General features: G+C 41.9%; 1 protein-coding gene across 7 annotated transcripts in view; it reads right to left on the bottom strand.

Moving 5' to 3' along the window:
* The window catches only part of CDH12 (cadherin 12), a 652,231-nt gene that overhangs the window by 147,124 nt on the left and 482,750 nt on the right, over positions 1 to 22,357 (bottom strand). For 6 of the 7 annotated variants that reach the window (XM_083747240.1, XM_083747239.1, XM_083747238.1 and 3 more), the window contains one exon: positions 14,062 to 14,487. The exons of the other annotated variant lie outside the window; for it this stretch is intronic. In XM_083747240.1, the coding sequence (XP_083603366.1) occupies positions 14,062 to 14,292 (231 nt within the window). In that variant the 5' untranslated portion in view covers positions 14,293 to 14,487. The remainder of the gene's footprint in view (positions 1 to 14,061; positions 14,488 to 22,357) is intronic. 7 annotated transcript variants of the gene reach the window in all.

Here is a 22,357-nt window from a genome sequence, read left to right as displayed (position 1 = left end):
ATGCTAACAAAATGTTAACCAAGCACCCCTAAATGGCGACAATAGGATGAAACAGTGACAGACAGTGATTTTGCAGAAACTGAAAAATGCCCCCAAATAAAGTATGTCTTTGCTCAACAGAACTTTATGCATCTGTCACATTGTCCAAAACATTCCAAGATGTTTCCAACCTGGCTTTATCTTTTCAATGGACCTCTTAACCTCCCATAGATGTTGACTCTGGGAGAAAGAAGCAAGAAAAATAGGAGAACTGCCAATGATGCTGCTTTATATAGAGCATCTATTGGTCCAGGTTCAGAAGCTTTTTCCAGATTTAGCCACAGCTTCTACAAATTGAAACTGGAACTTCTGCATGCAATGCATGTGCTTTTTCACTGAGCTTTGTTCCCCTCCCCTGTTCCCTCTATACTTGGTATCAATAGATTGCACTATAAACAATGTAGAAGGAACCTGACGGTTTTCACATTTATTGTTCTGGCCAATATGCCAGAACAATAGAATACAAAAGCAGGGCAAGAATATTAATCACAGACCCAAGTTAATAGAAGTTTTCAAAGAATAGAGAGGAACCATAAATAAGTCATTAGCATAATTAAACACACAAGATTAAAACAGGATACACGGCAAGAATCCAAATGCTTTTTTAACCTTAAAATAGGCCATCTCCCTTGTAGCAAATCATGTGCTTCTGAATGAACTCCCCCACTTTCTGAATTATTGCAGCAATCAGCACAAAACATGCTACTTCATATACCTGATTCTAATCCATTTTGAAGAAATCCTATTTTAAGAGCTTTTGAGCCATAAATAACCCTTGTTTAAGGTAGAATACAACTGCTCCCTTTCTGTGTGGCCATAGAAGAGGGCTTATGCAGACCTCCCTAGTCTTAGAGTCCCTTTCTACATTAGCTGGCAGGAGCTGGTGCGGGACAGCTTATGTCAGAAGCTCAGGGTCACATGAGAAAAAACCCTTTTTGCAGATTTTCATAAACTTCTCTGATTTGGTGTCCTCCAGTAGCAGCTGAATTGCAGCTCACACCATCCCCGATCATTGACTTTGTTGACTGGGGCTGATGGAAGCAGGTGTCCAACAAAACCTGGAGGACACTAGCATGAGGTGTCCTCTACTAGGTGGGCCTTTGGTGCAATCCAACGGGGCTCTTCTTACACTCTCTTGCTTGCATGCACAAGTAAGGGGTTGAATTCTTTGGAGCAGGAAAGTTGATAGACATTCAGTGCTAGTAAAACAACAACCCAGCATCAGTCTCCCAAGCGTAACATGAGTTGCTGCAATCCCCCTAAGCAGCTTCTTGCCAGCTGGCTTGAAAACTGAAGATTGCTCCACTCCCCATCCCCACTCTCAAAATTGCTTCTTTCAGCCCTTCTTTCATACTGGTCTTAGCCAACGGCTGGTGGACATGACTGCCACTCTAGTTTCTAAGAATATCAACCATCAAGTAAGCAACTGAGCTAGCCTAGATACCATATTTTTCGTTCTATAAGATGCACCAGACCACAAGACGCACCTAGTTTTTGGAGGAGGAAAACAAGAAAAAATATATTCTGAATCCCTGAAGCCAGAACAACAAGAGGGACCGCTGCGAAGTGAAAGCAGCAATCTCTCTTGCTGTTCTGGCTTCTGCGATAGCTGCTCAGCCTGCATTCGCTCCATAAGACGCACACACATTTCCCCTTACTTTTTAGGAGGGAAAAAGTGAGTCTTATAGAGCAAAAAATACGCTAAGTTGTCATTCCATTTTGTACATCAGGATAGCAGGCCAGACTCCAATTTCTCATAATTTCCTTCCTTCCTTCTTAATCATCTACCATTCCTTTGATCAGCATCTCAGGGTACTCTCCAAGGGCTCATTCACTTGTTCTGCTGCTCAACGCCCACCCCTTGACCCTTAGGAAAACCACTCTTTAGCTTTAAACAGGAGCAAACAGCAAATTGTGTTATAGCTGGATTGCCGTTTGCTCCTATTTAAAGCTAAAGAGTGGGTCATTTCTTGGAAAAGGTGTAAGGGAAGATAGAAAACACTCTGGCCCATGCCTAGAAAGCACATGTTAAGCATGGGACAAGCAGGGATCTGGACAAGCACTACATGTGATGTAACAATAATAAGAAAATGGTGAACCTGCTCAGAACAACTGTCTGTATTTTTCTCTACTTCCTTACCTCTCATATATTACTGATTTTATTTTGCAATTGAAAAAGGTACCATAGTAGCACACAACAGGCTCTCAAAAGCATTAAGCTTTGTGGGCCCTTTATTCTGTCTGATGTTTAGTGCCCTAAAAGTTTATAACCTCGTTCTGAGAAAACCCATTCTCAAAAGTTCACCTTTGAGGTCAACAGTTTCATTATAACTGAACAATGCAGGAGAGGAAATTCAAAAGTGCAGTGCTGGGAGGTAGACAATCAGACCCACAAACCAGTTAGGTGAGCATAATTACTTGGAATTTTGTGAAATGCAATATAGCCAAACCAGCTTAAAACAACAACTTAAATGAATGACAGCCTTGTGTGTGTAACCTGTGGTTTGTCCTTCTATATTTACGTTTCTGATCTGTTATAAGCTCATTTACAGAACATTGTGTGTGCATGTCAGTCCTATTCTACATCTTATGAACTATGCAAGTAACTGAGCACCAAGCTTTCAGAATCCTCACTTTTCCACTAACGGAAATGTGCGGAGCCAGCTGGTTCAAACATCATGTTCTTAACTAACATTGAGTAATACTAGGCTGAACATGCTTTCAGTTCCTGAAGCACAAGGATTGCCTGTGCTATGATTCTCTTCACTGACTGGCTTAGATGTAATTTACAAAGCAGAACTCCAGAGATGAACAAATTCCTCAAACTTGCTTGTTCAGGCCATTTCAAAAAGTCAGAAGTTGACATTGCTGACATAGTTAGGGCTGGGTGAATCTGTTGGTTTTGATTTTCTGTCCGTTTCTCATTTTCACAGTCTCAGTGTTCAGTTCTCCATATTTCTGTCAGTTTACATTAAGATACTGTCATGATGGAAATTCACAGCATTTTAATGCCAATTTTACCTAATACAGTGGTACCTCGGGTTACAAACACCTCAGATTACAAGCACTTTGGGTCACAGACTAACCCAGAAGTAGTACCTCGGGTTAAGAATTTTACCTCAGGATAAGAACAGAAATCACATGCTAGTGGGCCGGCAGCAGTGGGAGGCCCCATTAGCTAAAGTGGTACCTCAGGTTAAGAACGGTTTCAGGTTAAGAATGGACCTCCGGAATGAATTAAGTTTGTAACCAGAGCTATACTGTATACATTATTTTTTTTTGCAAAACAAACCCCCCTTGTGTTTCCACAACACAATATATTGTGTTTTTGTATGTTATTTTCACTAATATATACAATTTTACGCACACTTTCCCCATCTACACAAAATGGCTAGAGAACTTCAGTGAAAAATTCATCAAAGTACAAATTCTGAAAGATGGGTGTGCTTCTTCCCAATTCATAGACATGTCAACCCTAGATAGAACTGCACAGCAGGAGACCCAATGAAAATGTGGAGGCAGGCTGATGGTGGATCTAGCTCCAGCAGATGGGATCTGCTCCACTATCCAAGCACTGATGGTTCCATTCTTATCTGAGCAATGTTATGTGACAATTACATTGCTGGAATGGCTACACCAGACAGTTAACCATCCCTAATAGATATAGATATAAAGGAGAATTGATATAAAGGAGCATCAGCTGCAATTTCTTTTGTCTCCAAATATATAATAATTAATGATACCACACACTGTCCAAATGACAGTGACAAATTTGTGTTTCTGCCCATGCAGAATTCAATCGGCAGGACTAATGTATTGCAAAACATGTTCGGACTGCCCTGAGCCTTGCCTCTGGTGTGTGCTGGTTATTTGTTTATTCATTGCATAGATTTTCATATAATCATAAAGGTCATATAGTCCCAACACCCTGCAATGAAGGAATCTTTCACCCAACATGGGGCTTGACCCTGTATCTCTTCTTTCTGCTCACTCAAAGCAACTCGCAACGCAAGACAGATGCAAATTAAAATTCAAAGGAGATAGAGGCAATGGGGAGGAGGGAGAACAAATCAAGAATAACAGAAATTAATAAACTAACCAGGTGGTAAACAAATACTTGCCAAAACAAAAGGTTCTACATTAAGGCCATAAAATCACCACACAGTGCAGAACAGACACATATTATTGGGTAGGGACTTGCACCACTAGGGAGAAGCTCCCCTCTTGTGTTCCCACCAGAAATACATCAAAGAGAGATGCTCTCTAGATGTTACCACAGATTGGGCACTGGGAAGTCTCAAAAGGGTAGAGACAGTATTTTAAGCATTCTGGACATGAGCTGTTTAAGGCTTTAAAGGTGAGCCGTTTTGTGTATTTCTGATGCTATTCATCTGCATTGCCTTTTGACATGTCAGAAGTTTGATGTGCTTTTTTATGTGTCGGTGATTCCATAATGGCCATTCTAGGGATTCTCATGACTCCAGCTTAGGTCCAGACACTTCAGTCATATCCTGATGCAGAGTTCTGGGTACATGGAAACCTTTCCAGAGAGGAACCAAATGATTTTGCCCATCTCTAACTAAGTATTAAAACAACTGCTCATTAGATCTAATTTGCAGTGTTCACTCCAGAGCCAACAACTGAACAACTGTAATGTCCTTCTCAAAGGACTGATTGAACATATGTTTAAAGCAACAGCCCATGCAGCATCATCTGTTATCTATCTTTGAAACTTGACATCATGCATATGAATAGTAGGAACACCAGACTGCTATTTTCTGTCTCTTTTGGAAGCAGCTGTTTTCAAGTTGCATCTAGAGTCGAGTGGGATAAACCCCTTATAAGAACATTAACAGTGGAGAAAATTAGCAGAGCTCTGTGCTATGTGTCAATAGCACATAGGCTGTAATCAGAATAAATGTAAGAATCTGAGACCATTCCCAAAATAGTATTTACACACAGTTTTCCCCACGCATGATACTGGCATGCGGAAAATTCACCCACTGGATTTATGGTCAGCAGACTAGGGGGTGGGATATGCACCAAATTCCTGCTATTCTCTCTTCCCCCTGCAGCCCCATGAAATCTGCTTGGGATGAGGTGTCTCCCAACATGCCAGAATAGATTCAGATATGTGAAGGCTACAGAATGGATGGATAATCACACACACACACACACACACACACTATGCTTCCCTCCCAATTCTGCTGATAGAAGCCTTACCAACAGCAGATACAACACATCTCCAAACCTATGTGAAACCTACTTTGCAAAACATTCCCTCACCATGAGCAAAATAAAGCACCAGACTAAAAGCAGCAGCAGCAGCACATGTGACAGGTTAAAAGGCAGGAAGGGAAAGGACAGTATACTCTGTCCTATTCATGGAAATGGAGGGGGCACTGAGCTTCGCTTTCAGTCACAAGACTCTTCAGTCCAGTTTTCACTATGACTTCATATGCCCATGCTCCTTCGCCTGTTTGAACATCTTTTCTGGCATGAACCCAGTCCTTAACTCTGAAATGTACAAAACAGCATACCTGAAGGAATGTTAACAGCCTTATCAGCCTCAACTTGTTTTACCCATGGTGAAAATTCACTACAAGGGTGGGTTTCATTGACATTTTGATCATAACCCTATCTGTTGTCTAGGGTTGCCATATTTCAAAAAGTGGGTGGGGGGACTTCTTTTTTGCAAAATCTCAGATGGAAATGAAGTTTATGAGCTATTTTTAAGGGAAATTGCCAATTACAACACTGCCAACATGGGTTGCCATATGTCCAGATTTTTCCAGATGTTTCAACGATTTCCACATGGACACCGTTTCCAATCACCAACTACCAGCTATGTCTGGGAAATTCTGGATGCATGACAACCCTATGGTTGACCCACTCTGGCCTGTCATAGCTTCCCACAATGCTGAGAGAGGTGTGTGTTTATTGACCGCTATCAATTCAGGAAGTATAGATTACTGATATCCGTTACAGCAGCCGCATTTACACAGTCAAATCCTGGCTTAATAAGCAGAGATATTCATGATGCACAGCCACTTTCTTCCACCCCAATGGAGGTGAAACAAGCAAGGGACTCACAGTTAACCATGGCTTCCTGTTACATCAGAACCAGGAAACTATGGTTAACAGCATCTAAGCAAGCCAGAATATGAAGCCATGGAAACTCGCTTCCAGATCCCGGTTACTTTGGAGCTATTAGTTCAGATGTAATGGGAAGCTATGTGTTACTGCTGCTTCTTCCTGCCTCGCTCGCAAACTTGTATGCATGGAGGAGTGAAATGGGGAGCCAAAGGGCAGCTTGTATCTCATTCATTAAACTGAGATTTGTTTGTGCAAATGTGACTACTAGTTCTACACTCCTCTGACCAGCACAAAAAGTAATAATTATGACAGACTTAAGCCCAACTGCTGAGGGGGGAGGGAAACAGTTTAGATCTCCTCTTGCCCAAGTAGGTTTAAAGGGTGTCTGACTCTCGCCTGTAAAGCTGATATATTTCCTTCAAAATCCTGTATTCTGATATAATATGAAGGCATAAGGCACTTTGATTTACAGCTTGGGTTACAATGGCCCAAGCGGACTGTCATAAGGATTTTTTAGTGATGGGTTTGAAAGTGTCAACCTCAAGCACTATTTCAGACTCTCTCACCATGAACTTGCCTAATCCCCATCAGTTTCTGCAACCTGACACTTTTTAAGATACTCTCCCAGGGGTGGGAAGCCAGCATAAAATGGATTGAGAGTTTAGGCTGATAGCATCTGACATGTCTGCTGTAAAACTCTCCAGTGCTCTTCCAGGTGGCTTCCAAAATTAACTAGTCATCCCAAAATGTTTAGTGAAATTGGCGGCTGATTTAATAGGTCCCATTAAAGCCCTATTTATAAATTACGCTGATATTGTTAGTGCTGCAGTTCTATAATAAGTCATGGAACGATCACTGCACCTGTCAGAATAGCACACCACGATAGCCTGATCAGAGTATGGGGTAAGGAATTGCTATTTTTAAAACAAACAAACAAATGCAACATTGAAAAGTGTACATTTTTGACAACACAACACATATGAAATATAATGGCAAGACAGGTAAGGGTGAAATTTAACTTGCATAGCAATCAGTGACAAAGTTTTCATGGGTTTTACTGGAGTTTGCTTGCACCCAAAATTCTAAACAGCTGCATACATTTTTGTTTGTCTTAAATAACCTTTTGCACATACAGTATCTTTAGGCCTCTGCAGGAAAGTAGTGGTTCATTTATAAAAATAAAAATTCATAGCTTTTCATTCAGAAGAACTTTTACCAATAAGAATAATAATTATAACCCTTTGCAAGAGCTGCATTGGATGGAATTTGGAATTGGACATTTGAAAAATTTAATATGGGTTGGATAGATACACATATTTGTTGTTTAATTCTAATTTTATCAGTTGGCAAGTATGCACCAATTAATAAAATGTGGCATTGTCTGACAAGCAAGTATGTAGGGGCTACTGGCTACTGAACCATGTTTTGCATAAGAATTAAAATCTGTACAAAGCCAAGTCCCCTTTACTGGCTGCAACAATAAACACACCTCGGTTTATGTCTTAGGTCAGAATTACATTCATCATAGTAAATGCCTGCACTTCAAAATTTTGCATCTTAGGTGTGGGAAGCAACTGGTTGGGGAAGGTTTAAGCACCCTCCATCCAATACTCCATTGTTCCCTACTCTGATTCAGGGAGGAAAGACATGGGTTTCCCGTGAATCTGTTGATTTTGCTTTCTCTCAGTATCTTGTTTTCCAAGTTCAGATCTCCAAATTTCCCAATCAATTTGCAAAAAATCCTTATTAAAAATTCATCAGGATTTTAAAGCAAAGTTATCCCAATATACACATGTTTATATGTGCAAACTTTACCATGGCAAAATGCATCTTTGTATACATTACTTGGCTGGGAAATTGTATCGCAAGTGTCACTTTTGAAGGATGGCTGTGTTTAAGGTCAATATTGTTTTGGAAAGTACAAAATAAGCAGGTTCACCTTTGAATGTGAACTGAATCAAATTTCTCCATTTCCATTAGTCCAGTGTCTTCCCCCATCCATGCAGTTCATCCTTATTCATCAACAAATCCTTAAAATCTATCGCTGACCATCTCACTCGTGTTAGAAAATATCACTTGTGACATGCCATGAAGGAAGAAGTGGTAGAAATTCATTGTGATGTGCACTATTTGCTGATGTTTAACAACAGCCATAGTGTGAATTTAACAACAAATGCACTCTATATGATTGGACCAGTCATTTGCATATATATTGCTGTAGTTTGGAACAACAACCTGTTACTTATTTAAGGAAATCATGCAGATAAATAATTACCAAAAGAGGTGTGTGAGGGAAGGGAAGGAAATCATTCCTTTGACCTTAGAAGCTGGATGCGGCAGCAAACTTCTGCTGGTATAAATCTTGCTTTGATGAAGTCAGCTATAAAGCGTGTTCTCACTAAAAGGAGAGCACGGGTTGCGGATGGGGCTATACAAGGCACCCCATGATTGCTAGGCAAGTTAAAGCCAGGGCTTGTTTAGATGGGAGGATCTGGTTATCTGGGGAAAGTTGATGTTGCAAACTTAGGGGTGGGGTCAGTGGCTATTTAAGCAAGGTCCACAGCTTTCTCTTTCTCTTTTGCTGTGGACATCGGATCTCCCGCCCGCCCTCCCTTGTTGGGCTTCGCTTGACCTTGCTATGCCTGTCATGGGGTCGTTCGCCTTGGTGCGGGGGCCCAGTAGGAATTTACCTCTTGGCTGATTAGTGTGTGCCAATTGGGTTTTGCCTACTGCGTAGCAAATCGTCACAACTTGTAAGGTTGGCGGTTAGGCATTGGTTAAAATTGGTTGGTGGAGGGGTATGGATAGGCTGGGCCTGCCCCTCCAATGCTGCACGGGTATTCCGTTAAAGGAATTCTGGAACTTACCATCCCCTTCGTCCAAACCCTTGGTGCAGGGTGCGGGCCGTGTAAGTTCCAAGGAGCATGCGGGGATTAGCTGAGGGTCTGTTTCGCAGCTCCAGTTGACCCTGATCTTGCTCTTCCGCACTGACTACGGAGTCAGGGCTGTCCCCAAGGCGGGGAGGACAGATAGTCTAACCAATGCCTAAGCAACCACTCACAATTTGTATTGATAATAAAGTTGTGGCCAAAATTATGCCAAAAACCTTAAACAAAAATAATGTGTGAAGTTTGAGTTATTGGGTTTGGGGTGTCTTGGGGACCTCAGCACGCAAATGTCAGTCCAGTAGCTGTTCCAACAGGCACAGTTTTCATGCTCACAGTCCGTGCTTCCTCGCTCCTTGTTAATGAAGTATCCGTTATGCATTCGTTATTCGGCATTCTATCATCCAGCTCCTTCCATATTTTATTTTTATTGTCTGGATAGAAGCGGCACACTAGGGACACATTTGCTTAAAAGTGTGCGCTTAGTACTCAAGGATGCAACAATATCACTTATCTTAAAGTGAAATTACACCCATGCAGCCTGTGCGGCAGAAGATTCTTTCATTATTACGACTCCCCCCCTCCCATTAAAAAATATCTAAGTAACAACTGAGCCATGTTAATCTGATATATAGCCTAATATAGCTGGTCCTCATGCCTGTCTTAATTGTTTAGAAGCACACAGAACATTAGTGGGTACAACTCTTACATGAGCCAGCCATCTTTGCTGGAGTCTGGAAACTGGCACACAGACAAAAACCCACACCTTTAAATGTGATCTTATCACATTTGAAAAAGAGGAATAAGAATTTAGGAATCCACCCCATGGACCAAACTAAAGATTCATGTAATATCTACAGCATGCTAAGACTTCAGCTAAGAACAAAGCTCTATTATAATAAACGTACAGCTTCAGCCAAGACTTACCTCTCCTCATATCACAGTGACATTAAAATGCTTACACCTACAAGGCGCCCATGAGCTCACACCACTATAAATAATTCCAGGTTAGAAGATTCCTTAGCACCTAGACATCATGGTGGGCATAGGACTACAGTCGTACCTTGGTTCTCGAACATAATCCATTCCAGAAGTCTGTTTGACTTCCAAAATGTTCGAAAACCAAGTCGCAGCTTCTGATTGGCTGCAGGAGCTTCCTGCACTCAAGGGAAGCCATGTTGAATGTCCGGCTTCCAAAAAACATTCAGAAACTGGAACACTTACTTCCGAGTTTTCGGTGTTCAGGAGCCAAAACATACGAGTACCAAGGCGTTCGAGAACCATGTAGTATGACTGTAGTGCCACACCCATGCAGAACTTCTCTGAGGCCCAGGATGGGAGTCCCCGGTCGACAGGGAGAAACAGGGACTTCTTGGCAGGTCCCTGGTGGGGAGCACCAACCAGCTTAGCCCTTTGAGGCCTTGGGTAAATGTACTTGGCTGACCCCACTGATCCGCTGCACAGGCCTGGGTACTGCTGAAAACAACACCCCAGGTCATGTTCTCTCCTTTGTCCTTGCATAATGTATTTTCACTTTGCCTGCGATGCAGCATCCTTAAATTGTATGCTTCAATTGCTATGTCACACCGGGGGCAACCAATACGGTAAGGCAGAGGCCAATGGAATGAAGCAGGGCCATGGAAATGCATGGCGTGACAATGACTTGTCATGAGCTAAATGAAGCTACATGTAACAAGAAGTGAAGGGAGATGCGACGTGGGCCTGTCAGTTTGGATGGCAGCCTCACATTGACTGCAATGTATGGTTTGGCCTTTATTCTCTTTTCTTGGTTGTCTCAAGCACGAACTCTCAGTCATGTGGGGCAAGGGCAATATTCCTCAAGGCGTATATTATTATATTCCTTAGAATTCTTATACATTGTACATGGCATTGTACTGTATGGGCATCTGCAGGATACCCACTAATGCAGATTTAAGGGGTATAATTAGGGATAGAAAGATCTGTCAATTTCTGTTACCTTCTGTTTCTGTTTTCCAGCCTTAAAATTGGTTTGCCCCATTTCTGCATATGTTTGGATTTTTATTTTATTTTTTTAAAAAAGGCTGCATGAACATTGATTTGTTTTTGTTTTTATGCACGTCTCCTAATATGCAAACATTTGCCAAGAAAACACATTTTGCAAGTAATTTTACCTTAACAGGATGCATTTTTGTACATGTACAAAACATTGTGCTGTACACACATTTGCATGCACTTTTCTCTGGTATAAACATTTTTGTATGCATTCTTTTGCTGGGGAACTGCATCACAAATTTTAGAGAAGTGTGAATGTGGAAGGGTTTGTGTATTGGTTTGGTTCAAGTATTGCTCTGTGAAATGCAGATTTGGTAGTTTTGAACTAAAATGCAAACTGAATGGATTAGGTCTTACTATAATTAGTGAAAGTCACACAAAAATATGCAGTTTACCGAACTGAGGAAGAATCTATAGTCAAATGATGAAGTACATAAAAAAAAATATGGGCATGACACAATCTGCTGTAGGGTGATCAAAGGATAGAATAGAAACACATTGCCTCATCCACCACCACCTGCTCAGACTCATGTCAATTCTTGAATTGTGAGGGATGAAATGTCCCTCTCAATATCTAGTTGGGGGGATCTTTGCATCTCTCTGACATATTGCTTTCTTTCTCCCTCACCGAAAGCCAAGTCAGTTCTCTCTGTGTGAGTGCGCATGCAAATGATAAGAATGACAGGCAGGGAATATGACACTAGAAACTGTCTCTGAATTCTAGCCTACCATTCAGTTACACGGATACTTTTGATGAAATATACAAAATGGGAGTTACAGTGAAGCTTATTCTGCTCATATGAAACTACCATTTTGCTTCCTAAGATTCACACAGACACACACAATAGCTCTCACAAATATGTATAGGAAATTATTTCCAAAACAGGAATGCAATCGCAGCTAGCTGTCCTTCCTCATTCACACATGCTACTTAAATAAGCAGAAACCATACAAAAGGATCCACCATGTCAGATTAACCTTTCAAGGTCACTCAGCACAACAGAAAAGTTGCAAGGAAGGCACAGTAAATGTAATAATATCTCCTATAACAAATCCTTTAGAGTTATAGAAACAGAGGCTTTTATTTTTCTTCCAGTAAGTAATTTTGAATTGCTTTACAAAGCTATAGAAACTAGACTGAAGACAAAGAATAGTTTGAATACATTTTGAGGCTGAAGCGAAACAGGTCTGGATTGAGTCAGTGTCTGAATGGGAGAGCCTAGGAACCAAGTTTACGCTGCCTTGGGTTCAATGCCAGAAGAAAGATGGCATGTAAGTTTAAGGGGGAAATACATTACAATACTTTAAAAGATAGCTGAAATTGTCAAAATGGAGGCACCCTCTCCATTCAACAACTGCCCTATCATGTGGATCATTATGAGACCCTTAAATTGAGATTGAAGCAGCTTAATATGGATGTAGACCAATGTCAATGTATTACTGCTTTCTGGGGACGCGGGTGACGTTGTGGTCTAAACCACGGAGCCTCTTGGGGTTGCCGATCAGAAGGTCAGCAGTTCAAATCCTCATGACAGGGTGAGCTCCCGTTGCTCTATCCCAGTTTCTGCCAACCTAGCAGTTCGAAAGCATGCCCATGTAAATAGATAAATAGGTGGTGGGAACAAAATTGGTGTTTCCATGTACTCTGGTTTCCGTCACAGTGTCCCATTGTGCCAGAAGCCATTCAGTCATGCTGGCCACGTGTCCCACATGTCTGTGGACAAACGCCGGCTCCCTTGGCCTGAAAGCGAGATGAGCGCAGCAACCCCATAGTCGCCTTTGACTGGAACTGTCGGGGGGGTGTCCTTTTTATCACTGCTTTCTATTGGATCTTTGATTCTACAATCATTACTGCTTTTCACTATCACCTAATCTAGACCCAAGAATTGCTGTACCACTTCCAAACTGTGCCAAGTTGGTTCTCCTGACACAAAGTGTCATACATTATTTATCCAGAAAGATGCATCAGTGCATTGAGGAAGGCATCCTGAGTCTTTAAAATGGGCATGTGAAAAGTACTCTTGACAAGCAAACGTAATAATCAAAGTGTAATAGACTTGCTATTTGTGCAAACAGGAGTCATTGGGGCGTGTGGATGGGAACCACAGCAATTTAAACTCAGCATATAGAAGAATAAATACGAACATGAATTTGCCACACAAGAAAGTTCCAAGACATTTCTGAAAATTAAACATTCACTCAGAGGCTTTGTTGTATGAATTGGCAAAGCAAATTCTGAAGCTTATCTAAACATGTTAAGGCTGAAATCCAAATCGTTTTCGCTGAGGCCTGGTTGGAAGTGTTGTGGTCACTCATGAGTGGCAGAAAACCATGAAAAGGGGGAATCTTGAGGGATGGAGGGACAGAGCTGGCCAGGAATTCAATAGACCCTTTGCCAGGCCCACGATCATCACATGGTGGTTTCAGACACAATTCAGAGATGATATCTGCATCATCAAAATGATTTGCCTGCCCTGTGTGGGTGTGCAGTGGCCCTACTATTTAGGACTAGTCTAAAACAAAAAACAAAAACACCTCATTCTGGCGACCTATCCTTCAAAGTTTGCTTACTATATCCTCTGCAACTGTTGATAGTTCCTTTTTAAGCCACAGAAAACCAATGTCAACAATTCTGTATAAAAAGCACGACATCCAAAAACACGATTTCATAAAAGTTAGACTACAATACACAGTGGTACCTTGATTCTCGAACATAATCTGTTTGAGGAGTCCGTTCAACTCCTGAAACCGTTCGAAAACCAAGGCACGGCTTCCAATTGGCTGCAGGAGCTTCCTGCACTCAATCGGAAGCCGCCGAAGCCACATTTGACGTTCGACTTTTGCAGAATTTGGAAGATTTAAGCTGGCATCCTATAGTTACCTGGGAGCAGGTCCCATTGAACTCACTGGGGCTCACTTCTGAGTATAGGATTGCAATGTTAAAACACACGTACTTCTTTCATACAACATTTAGTCCACTGAGCTTTTTAGAAGACTAAACATTTACCTTTCCCACGTACTGGGGTTCGGAGCCCATGTATTCTTCCAACACAAAGAACTGATTCCACACCCAGCCTCGCTTGACCCGCACGGCGGGTGTCCTCCTCTCTGGTGCTGTGACAACATTTCCCCTCAGCTCACCTTCTAAAGTCTGTTGTGGTTGTGGATGAAGTGGCTTTAAGAGACCTCCATCGAATAGGACCCAGAGAACCAGGGATAAGCAGTTCCTTGTAAGCATTGGCGATGGTTTCCCTACAGCAAGCAATTAAAAACTCCAACGGTGAATGTCGAGCTGAAGAATCCAGGTTTAAGGCTGTCCGTGGGCCTCCACCACTTGTCTTCCGAGGTTTTTTTTTATTGCCGAAATGCTAATGCAGACATTAATCCTTCTGGTGACAAGGTTTCTGCTGCATTAAATTCCATCTATAGAGACCTATAAAAGAGATTTACATGGCAACATGAAATTATATAAAATTACACTGAAGTATTCATCCAAACTCTCAAGCACACCTAGTTAGTTTCTAATGACGGGGAGCGAGAGACAAACACATTGTGGAGGTTGATATCCTTTTGGTGTTTCAGACTGTAGCATCCCGTTGCAACAGAACACTGCGTGGGGACAAGAGGAATGCTTCATTCTGCTTCTGCTTTGTATTATTTTAGTGTCTGTCTGAAGAGAAGCACGCAGCCCGCCCTTTATGGCCCAGTTATAAAATAAAGCCGTTACACACCAGTGAATTCAGATATTATTTACTCAGGATTCATTCGGGGGAAAGCAGAAGGGGGAGCACTGAGAGAAAGAGTAAACCTATCAGTAGGTATGGTAGTGTTGCTACCTACATCACAGTGTCTGTGTGTACACACACACAAACACACACACATTTATTAAAGCCGTGTGTTTGCGTTTGCTTAGCTTTCTACAGATTTTTTAAAAAGTAGTCAGGAGACAGAGAATTTTGGAGGAAGAGGAGGAAATGAAGGTATCACTCTTGTGAAAGGAAAGGGCTGTGGAGTTGTTGAAGGAAATGAGCAAAGTGGGTAGAGAAATGGAGAGAGTCAGAGAGGAAAGCTATTATGGGAAGTATGTGTACAAAGACATTGGAAGAAGGATGTCTGAGGAGGTGGGGAAAAGGCAGGAGATAAGGCAGGAAAATAGGAGAAGAAATTGCAGGAGATGGATAAAAGGTAAAGAGGTAAAGGTAAGGTAAAGAACCCCATGATGGTTAAGTCTAATCAAAGGTGACAATGGGGTTTGTGATGCTCATCTCACTTCAGGCTGAGAGAGTAGGCATTTGTCCACAGATAGCTTTCCGGGTCATGTGGCCAGCATGACTAAACCACTACTGGAACACGGAGTGCCTTGATGAGTGCCAGAGCACACGGAAACGCCATTTACCTTCCCACCACAGCAATACCTATTTATCTATGTGCACTGGTGTGCTTTCGAACTGCTAGGTTGGCAGAAGCTGGGACAGAGCAAAATGATGGATAGAAAAGGGGGAAAGTTTGTGTGTGTGTGTGTGTGCTTTCTAAATCTCTTAGAGCCTCTGGATTAGCAAATACTGCCTAAAATGGGGAGGCTGTATCACAATACTGAACTATGAAACTCCTTGTCGCAAGGAAAATGCTGTGGCAAAGAATTTAGCAATTTTCAAAGATGAATTAGGTATCAGTGGAAAGTGAAGCTGAATCTCTCTCTCTGCACCATCATTCTGTGTAGTAGTCAACCACCTCAAGCGTGTCTCAGGGACAGAAAGTTTGAGAATCCCTGTTGTAGAACACAAATCATTAGCTCTACTAGTTATAAGTAGCTATAAATAATTCTGTAAATCAGGCATACCTGCTGGGTTCAGAAAGATAATCACACAATTTCTGCACTTTCTGAAGTTTAGTGAGTTATCACGCATTATAATTTTAGAGCACAACCCAATGAGAAGTTCTTATACAAGTTAAATTGCAAAGAATGGAAGCTGTCCCATTCAATATCTTGATGGATTGAACCTGAACCATTCACTGACTAATGTAATGAGTAACACATGACATGCAAAATAGCTATATAAAAAGTGTTTTCCAACTGCATTCTATAATTAGAGATTTTTTTGTTCACATTTATGAATCCCTCTGAATAATTGTAGCTATTTATTAACTTGATAACATTAAAAGGATGTAATTAAGTATTTCCACTATTAAGGACAAATAGAAGAGATTTCACTTAATTTAGGGCTTGAATTAATGAGCACAGCGACGCAGAAGCTTTTAGTTCATTTTGGGAGGAACAAATGGCAGATAAGCAACAGGCGGTTTGTTGTTGGTACTATTACTAGTAGTAATAATAACAGCACAAGGCATACATAGCTAAGTAGAGGTATTTCCCAAAGATTCCTACATTAGAAATACAAGTTACAAAGGGGAAAGGGATTAGAATTTGCAAGGAGGACAGTGCATCCATCTGAATGAAGTCCAAAGAGATTAAACTAGTTGTATAACTTCACAAGCATTAGCGAACAGCGTGATGGGGCAGCATCACTCACCTGTCCTCCAGTCAGTCATATTGTTGCTGCTTACTGGGATGTAAAGGGGCAGGGCAGGCTGTTAAAATGAAAAGTTGAATGTGCATGAAATGCTGTGTTTGAATGCACTGTATTTAAAATGCTGTAATGGGAAGTTTATGTTAGGCAAAGAGGTTGCACTCTGGCAAATGCGTCAGAGAAGGCTGGTTATTTTTGCCTTGCAATTACTACTTGCCAGCAGTAGGTTACTTTATTTTGTAACATTTATCTTATTGGAACTGGTATTCAAGACTGTTCTGCAGTAAAGTATTAAAGTGCATTCTTATGGTGGAGAACAGGGGTGCCACCTGGGGAGAGAGAAAGGGGCCAGAGCCGCCCCCATATTTTCAAAAAATTATGCAGTGATCCTCCAAAGGGTGTGCCAGGATGAAGATGCTTCGCCCTGGCACATCCCTTTCAGGGTCACCAGAGCGCCTCCATGGAAGGTGTGTTGGCGATCTCCGACAGGGACACACAAGAAATAGAAATACATCATTTCCTGCTGCAAAGTCATCCTCAAAACAAAGCATTTCACTGTCTCCCCTCCACCATAACAGTAACTGGAACCAGTTTAGGAAAAAGTAAAGTAAAAGAAGTGAAGTTTTGGGAAAAGGAAAGGATTATAATGCTGGATACATAGGGAACTGGGAGGATAAACCTGTTTCTTATCCCATTTTCCTCCCCAAAGAACCTGTAGGCAAAGTTTATTTCTCCTTGGGATATAATGAATTGTGCCTAAAACTAGATTTGTTAAGGGCTCTTTCCACATGCAGCTGCTGTGGTATGGATGCCACTGCCTTGTGGCCTGACCCCACACTGTTGGGTAGTGTCTATGTGACTGCCTTTACTTTGCATACTTTTAAACTTAGGATGGTCCTGTGTCCTACATTACAGAAGACAGGCCTCTATTTGAGTGTGTCCTCTGAGGGCTGTTGAAGTCTGATTTTAAGATAAGAAACTAGAAGGAATAAAAAGTGGGAACATTGAAGTTTCCCATCAACAGTTAGTAGCACCTGGTCAGCAGACTGAGCAGGCAGACACACCACTCTCCATCTAACCCTGTGGTGCCCAACGTGGGGCACGCACCCCACAGGGGGGCAATTTTATTTTTAAGGGGGGCAATTCAAGAATGAGTTATTAACAGAATGGCCTTTTAGGCTTCTTCCACATGAATAGGAGTTCACTTTTTGAATAATAAGAATTATATGTCACCGGGGTTGGGGGGTGGCAATCAGGGTTTTAGAGATGCTTAGGTGGGGCATGGCCAAACAAGTTGGGAAGCACAAATCTAACACAATATGATGAGATGTAAAGATTTTTAAATATGCACCAATACACATATGCAAATTTGTTACCTCTTTTGTTCACTTCTTCTGATGCAATTTCTCTGCTCTGACATTGTATCTGCCCCCACCAACCCCCATTCATTTTTTCTGTTTTGCAGATGAGTAAAATGGTAAATCACACTGGGCCCATTATTTCGGATGCTGTTAAAATGCAAGTCTCTCCCATTTCTCTTGTGTGTGTTGGGGGGGGGGGGGACCCAATGTTCACAAGTCAAGAAGCATACAATAAAGTCTTTGAAATTATTATTTTTTCCTAAGATCAAATATTTGCAGAGCTACTCTTTTTATTATATTGTTCTTATAAGTAACTATTATACTAATATTAGTTACTTGTAGGCTGATTTCTTTTATCATTAAGGATATATAATTAAAGATTATGGAAAATCTAAGTTCTGAGAAGAGAAGAAATCTATGGTTATTTCCACCCTGAGACAGGAGAAAGGTTTGTACTGACACCGACACTAAAAAGAAAAGTTCAGTTTAGTTCCCCTTCCACTAAAACTGGTTTCAAGATCTTAAAGGGCAACCTGATATATATGCAAAATGTGTGTGTGTGTGTGTGTGTGTGTGTGTGTGTGAGAGAGAGAGAGAGAGAGAGAGAGAGAGAGAGAGATATTAATAAAAAGAGAGATTAAAGGGCAGTGAAAATATGTTTAAGTTAAAATGCCTGACTGATCCTTGTGTTCAGAAAGGATTAATGTGTGGTATTTGAAGCGGAGAAGAAAGTACAGACATCTACTCCATAAAGTTTGCATTTCACATGAAGACTTTCTTAGCAATTTTCACAAGGCCTTTCTTCCACCACTGGACTCTTTCCTGGGTCGTGCTTAGGGCAAACCATGAATAATACACAAACACATCCCTTCTTGTTATTGGGTTGTCTGCCATTAATGGCAGGCATGTAAGCGAGGCACCCATTATATTTTGGCCTGGTAAAAGTGCTTGGGTTTAGTACATGTGAAATGCATTTCTTTTAACCACTTTATTTATTTAAAAGATCAGAGGGCTTCCATGCTCCTTCCTTTTTAATGCACACATACACTATACGGTATTACAATCAGACCAGGCTCATCAATAATGTAATTTCCAGGTCCGGCAGATTAACAAGCACCAGCCTTCAGCTCTGCGGCTGCTGCTACCTGCCTAATTTGGATGGCAAAATGTCAACAACAAATACAGCCTGCTGTTCCACAACCCTACCTTCCTGTATCTAGATTTCAGTGAAAAATAATTGTTTAGGGTGTGGGGTCTTCAGAACAACACTTTATGATTCCGTGGTCACCCCTAAACCATTTGCTGCTCAATTCAGCAGCAGCTCCCAGGGAGGTTCTATTCAATACAGAATGCCTTTCTGTAAATCTCAGCCTCAGGCCATTTCTGTCAGTCAGGGGAGCTTTTAAGGTATCATACAGGGAACCAAAAGTAATGTAAAGAGATTGACAGGCTCAGAAGGACACCCCCACCCCTCTGAGGCTTGAAGATGGCATTCAAGCACAAATATGAACCATTTGTAATCCATTCTCCATTGTGCGTGTTCTCTGTGCAGGGAGAAAAGAATGGCTTTTCTTAAGCAAGAAGCTTAAGGTATTGTGACATAGCTCACACAACCTTTCTTCACATAAGCTTCAGGCCTTGTTTATCTGTACAAATGGCAGATACCAGTACAAAATTGCTACTGGACTTCAGATTGCAAGAGTTCCATCAAATGGAGGGATGTTTTCCAACAAGGGGGTGGTGGTTGTGGTAGGAATTCCTGCACATGCAGAGCTATGATCTCATAAGGTTACAGAAAGAGCCCTGCAGGACCAGACCAGAGATTTATTTGACTGGATGAATCCCAAGCTGGTATTAAGATTGCCAGAAGCAATATCAACAACCTCAGATATGCAGATGACACGACTTTGATGGCAGAAAGTGAGGAGGAATTAAAGAACCTCTTAATGAGGGTGAAAGAGGAGAGCACAAAATATGGCCTGAAGCTCAACATCAAAAAAATTAAAATCATGGCCACTGCTCCCATCACCTCCTGGCAAACAGAAGGGGAAGAATTGGAAGCAGTGACAGATTTTACCTCATTGGGCTCCATGATCACCGCATATGGTGACAGCAGTCATGAAATTAAAAGACACCTGCTTCTTGGGAGAAAAGCGATGACAAACCTAGACAGCATCTCAAAAAGCAGCGACATCACCTAGCCAACAAAAGTCCGTATAGTTAAAGCTATGGTTTTCCCAGTAGTGATGTATGGAAGTGAGAGCTGGACCACAAAGAAGGCTGATTGCTGGAGAATTGATGCTTTTGAATTATGGTGCTGGAGGAGACTCTTGAGAAAAGATCAAACCTATCCATTCTGAAGGAAATCAACCCTGAGTGCTCACAGGAAGGACACATCCTGAAGCTGAGGCTCCAATACTTTTGCCACCTCATAAGAAGAGAAGACTGCCTGGGAAAAAAAAACCCTGATGTTGGGAAAGATTGAGGGCACAAGTAAAAGGGGACTAACAGGAATTTGACAAAACTCCGGGAGACAGTGGAAGACAGGAGTACCTGGCGTGCTCTGGTCCATGGGGTCATGAAGAGTTGGACATGACTAATCAACTAAACAACAACAAACATCCCATGACAACCAGATGCTATGAGAATCTCACAAAGAGGACATGAGGCAGTAGCGTCTACCGCTGTTGTTCCTCAACAACTGATATTCAGAATCATGACTCCTCTGATTCTGGAGTCGGGATATAGCCATTGTGATTAGCAACCTCCATGGTTCTGCCCAACTGGTGACCATCAACACATCATTGTGGAAGCAAATCCCATAGGTTAAGTATGGTCTGGGTGAAGAAGAACTTCCTTTTCTCTGTTCTGAATCATCTATCGTTCAGTTTCATTGGACAACCCCTGATGATAGTACCATGAAAAGGGGAGAAAAGCTTCTCTCTATTCATTTTCTTTACATCATGCATAATTCCTAAAATTCAATCTATGAAAAGTATCTACATGAAATATACCCATGCGGACATCTACAAATGTACATTTTTCCTTATTTGTTTATTAAATAGAGAACACATACTCCAACATGTTGCAAAACAGAAACATTTGTACATTATCTACTCTTTGTGTAGACCAGGTCTCAGGACCCTTTAATAAAATGTTGATATCAGCATCGTGTGCAGGGGCACCAGCTTGAATAAAATATTTGGGGGCCCGTATAAGGGGGACGCAGGTGGCGTGTGGGTTAAAGCCTCAGCGCCTAGGACTTGCCGATCGAAAGGTCGGCAGTTCGAATCCCTGCGGCGGGGTGCGCTCCCGCTGCTCGGTCCCAGCGCCTGCCAACCTAGCAGTTCGAAAGCACCTCCGGGTGCAAGTAGATAAATAGGGACCGCTTACCAGCGGGAAGGTAAACGGCGTTTCCGTGTGCGGCTCTGGCTCGCCAGAGAAGCGATGTCACGCTGGCCACGTGACCCGGAAGTGTCTCCGGACAGCGCCGTCCCCTGGCCTCTTGAGTGAGATGGGCACACAACCCCAGAGTCTGTCAAGACTGGCCCGTACGGGCAGGGGTACCTTTACCTTTACCTTTTATAAGCCTCACCCAATCTGAGCAATGGAGGTACCTAGTGCTGGTGAAACACTATTCCCCACTTTTTATCCCATGAATTGTGGTGCAGTGGATCCCACATATATTTGCAATGTATTCATAGGGTGGCCTTTACATGGGGCAATCCTCTATTTGAAGATGTCCTGCATCTGAAGGTCTATACTGTTCATGTTCAAGGAAGGAGAAGAGAGGCACTAAAGTTGCTCATCAACAGTCCACACCAGGGCAGCAGATTGAACAGGTGCAAATGCCACATCAACCCTAATGGTGAGATATATTGAGTTTCTATGTAAATCTTCTAAATTTCTATCTTTGGTTGATGCATTTCTGAGGGATGGGGGAGGCAATACCTAAGGCTGTGTAGAAGAGCCTATTAGGCTGCTCAACTCAATAGACAATTCAAACTCCCATGAGCCATGGCTGGTGTTTTAGAATGAGTTCCAAGGCTCCAACACCATTTTTATGGAAAACACTAAGCTGATATAAAGCCTCAAGACTATACTATCTGCTCTAAAAATATTACCTTGGCAAACTAAAATGGGCAGACGACAGAGCTACTCCTGTAGCTGCACAAAACCTGAAGAATTCTGCTGAGACAAAAATGTAACATGAACAATACAACCTCACTGACAACAGTCAGAGGAGTTATAAAACACAGCATAAATTGCAGAGGAGATATGGGGGGGGGGGGGCATTTCAGCATCTCCTGAAAGATTGCAACTATATAGCTCCTGCAACATGCACAATATTTCAAACTCTGGTATTAGGTGGGAAATCTAATATGTTATGGTCCCACATTCCAAAGCACACACC

The sequence above is a fragment of the Podarcis gaigeae genome (genome assembly GCF_964106915.1).
Source record: "Podarcis gaigeae genome assembly, chromosome: 7".
In the NCBI taxonomy this organism is placed as follows: Eukaryota; Metazoa; Chordata; class Lepidosauria; order Squamata; family Lacertidae; genus Podarcis; species Podarcis gaigeae.
The sequence above is the reverse complement of the archived record's forward strand: the minus strand, read 5'-3'. Positions and strand labels throughout refer to the sequence as shown.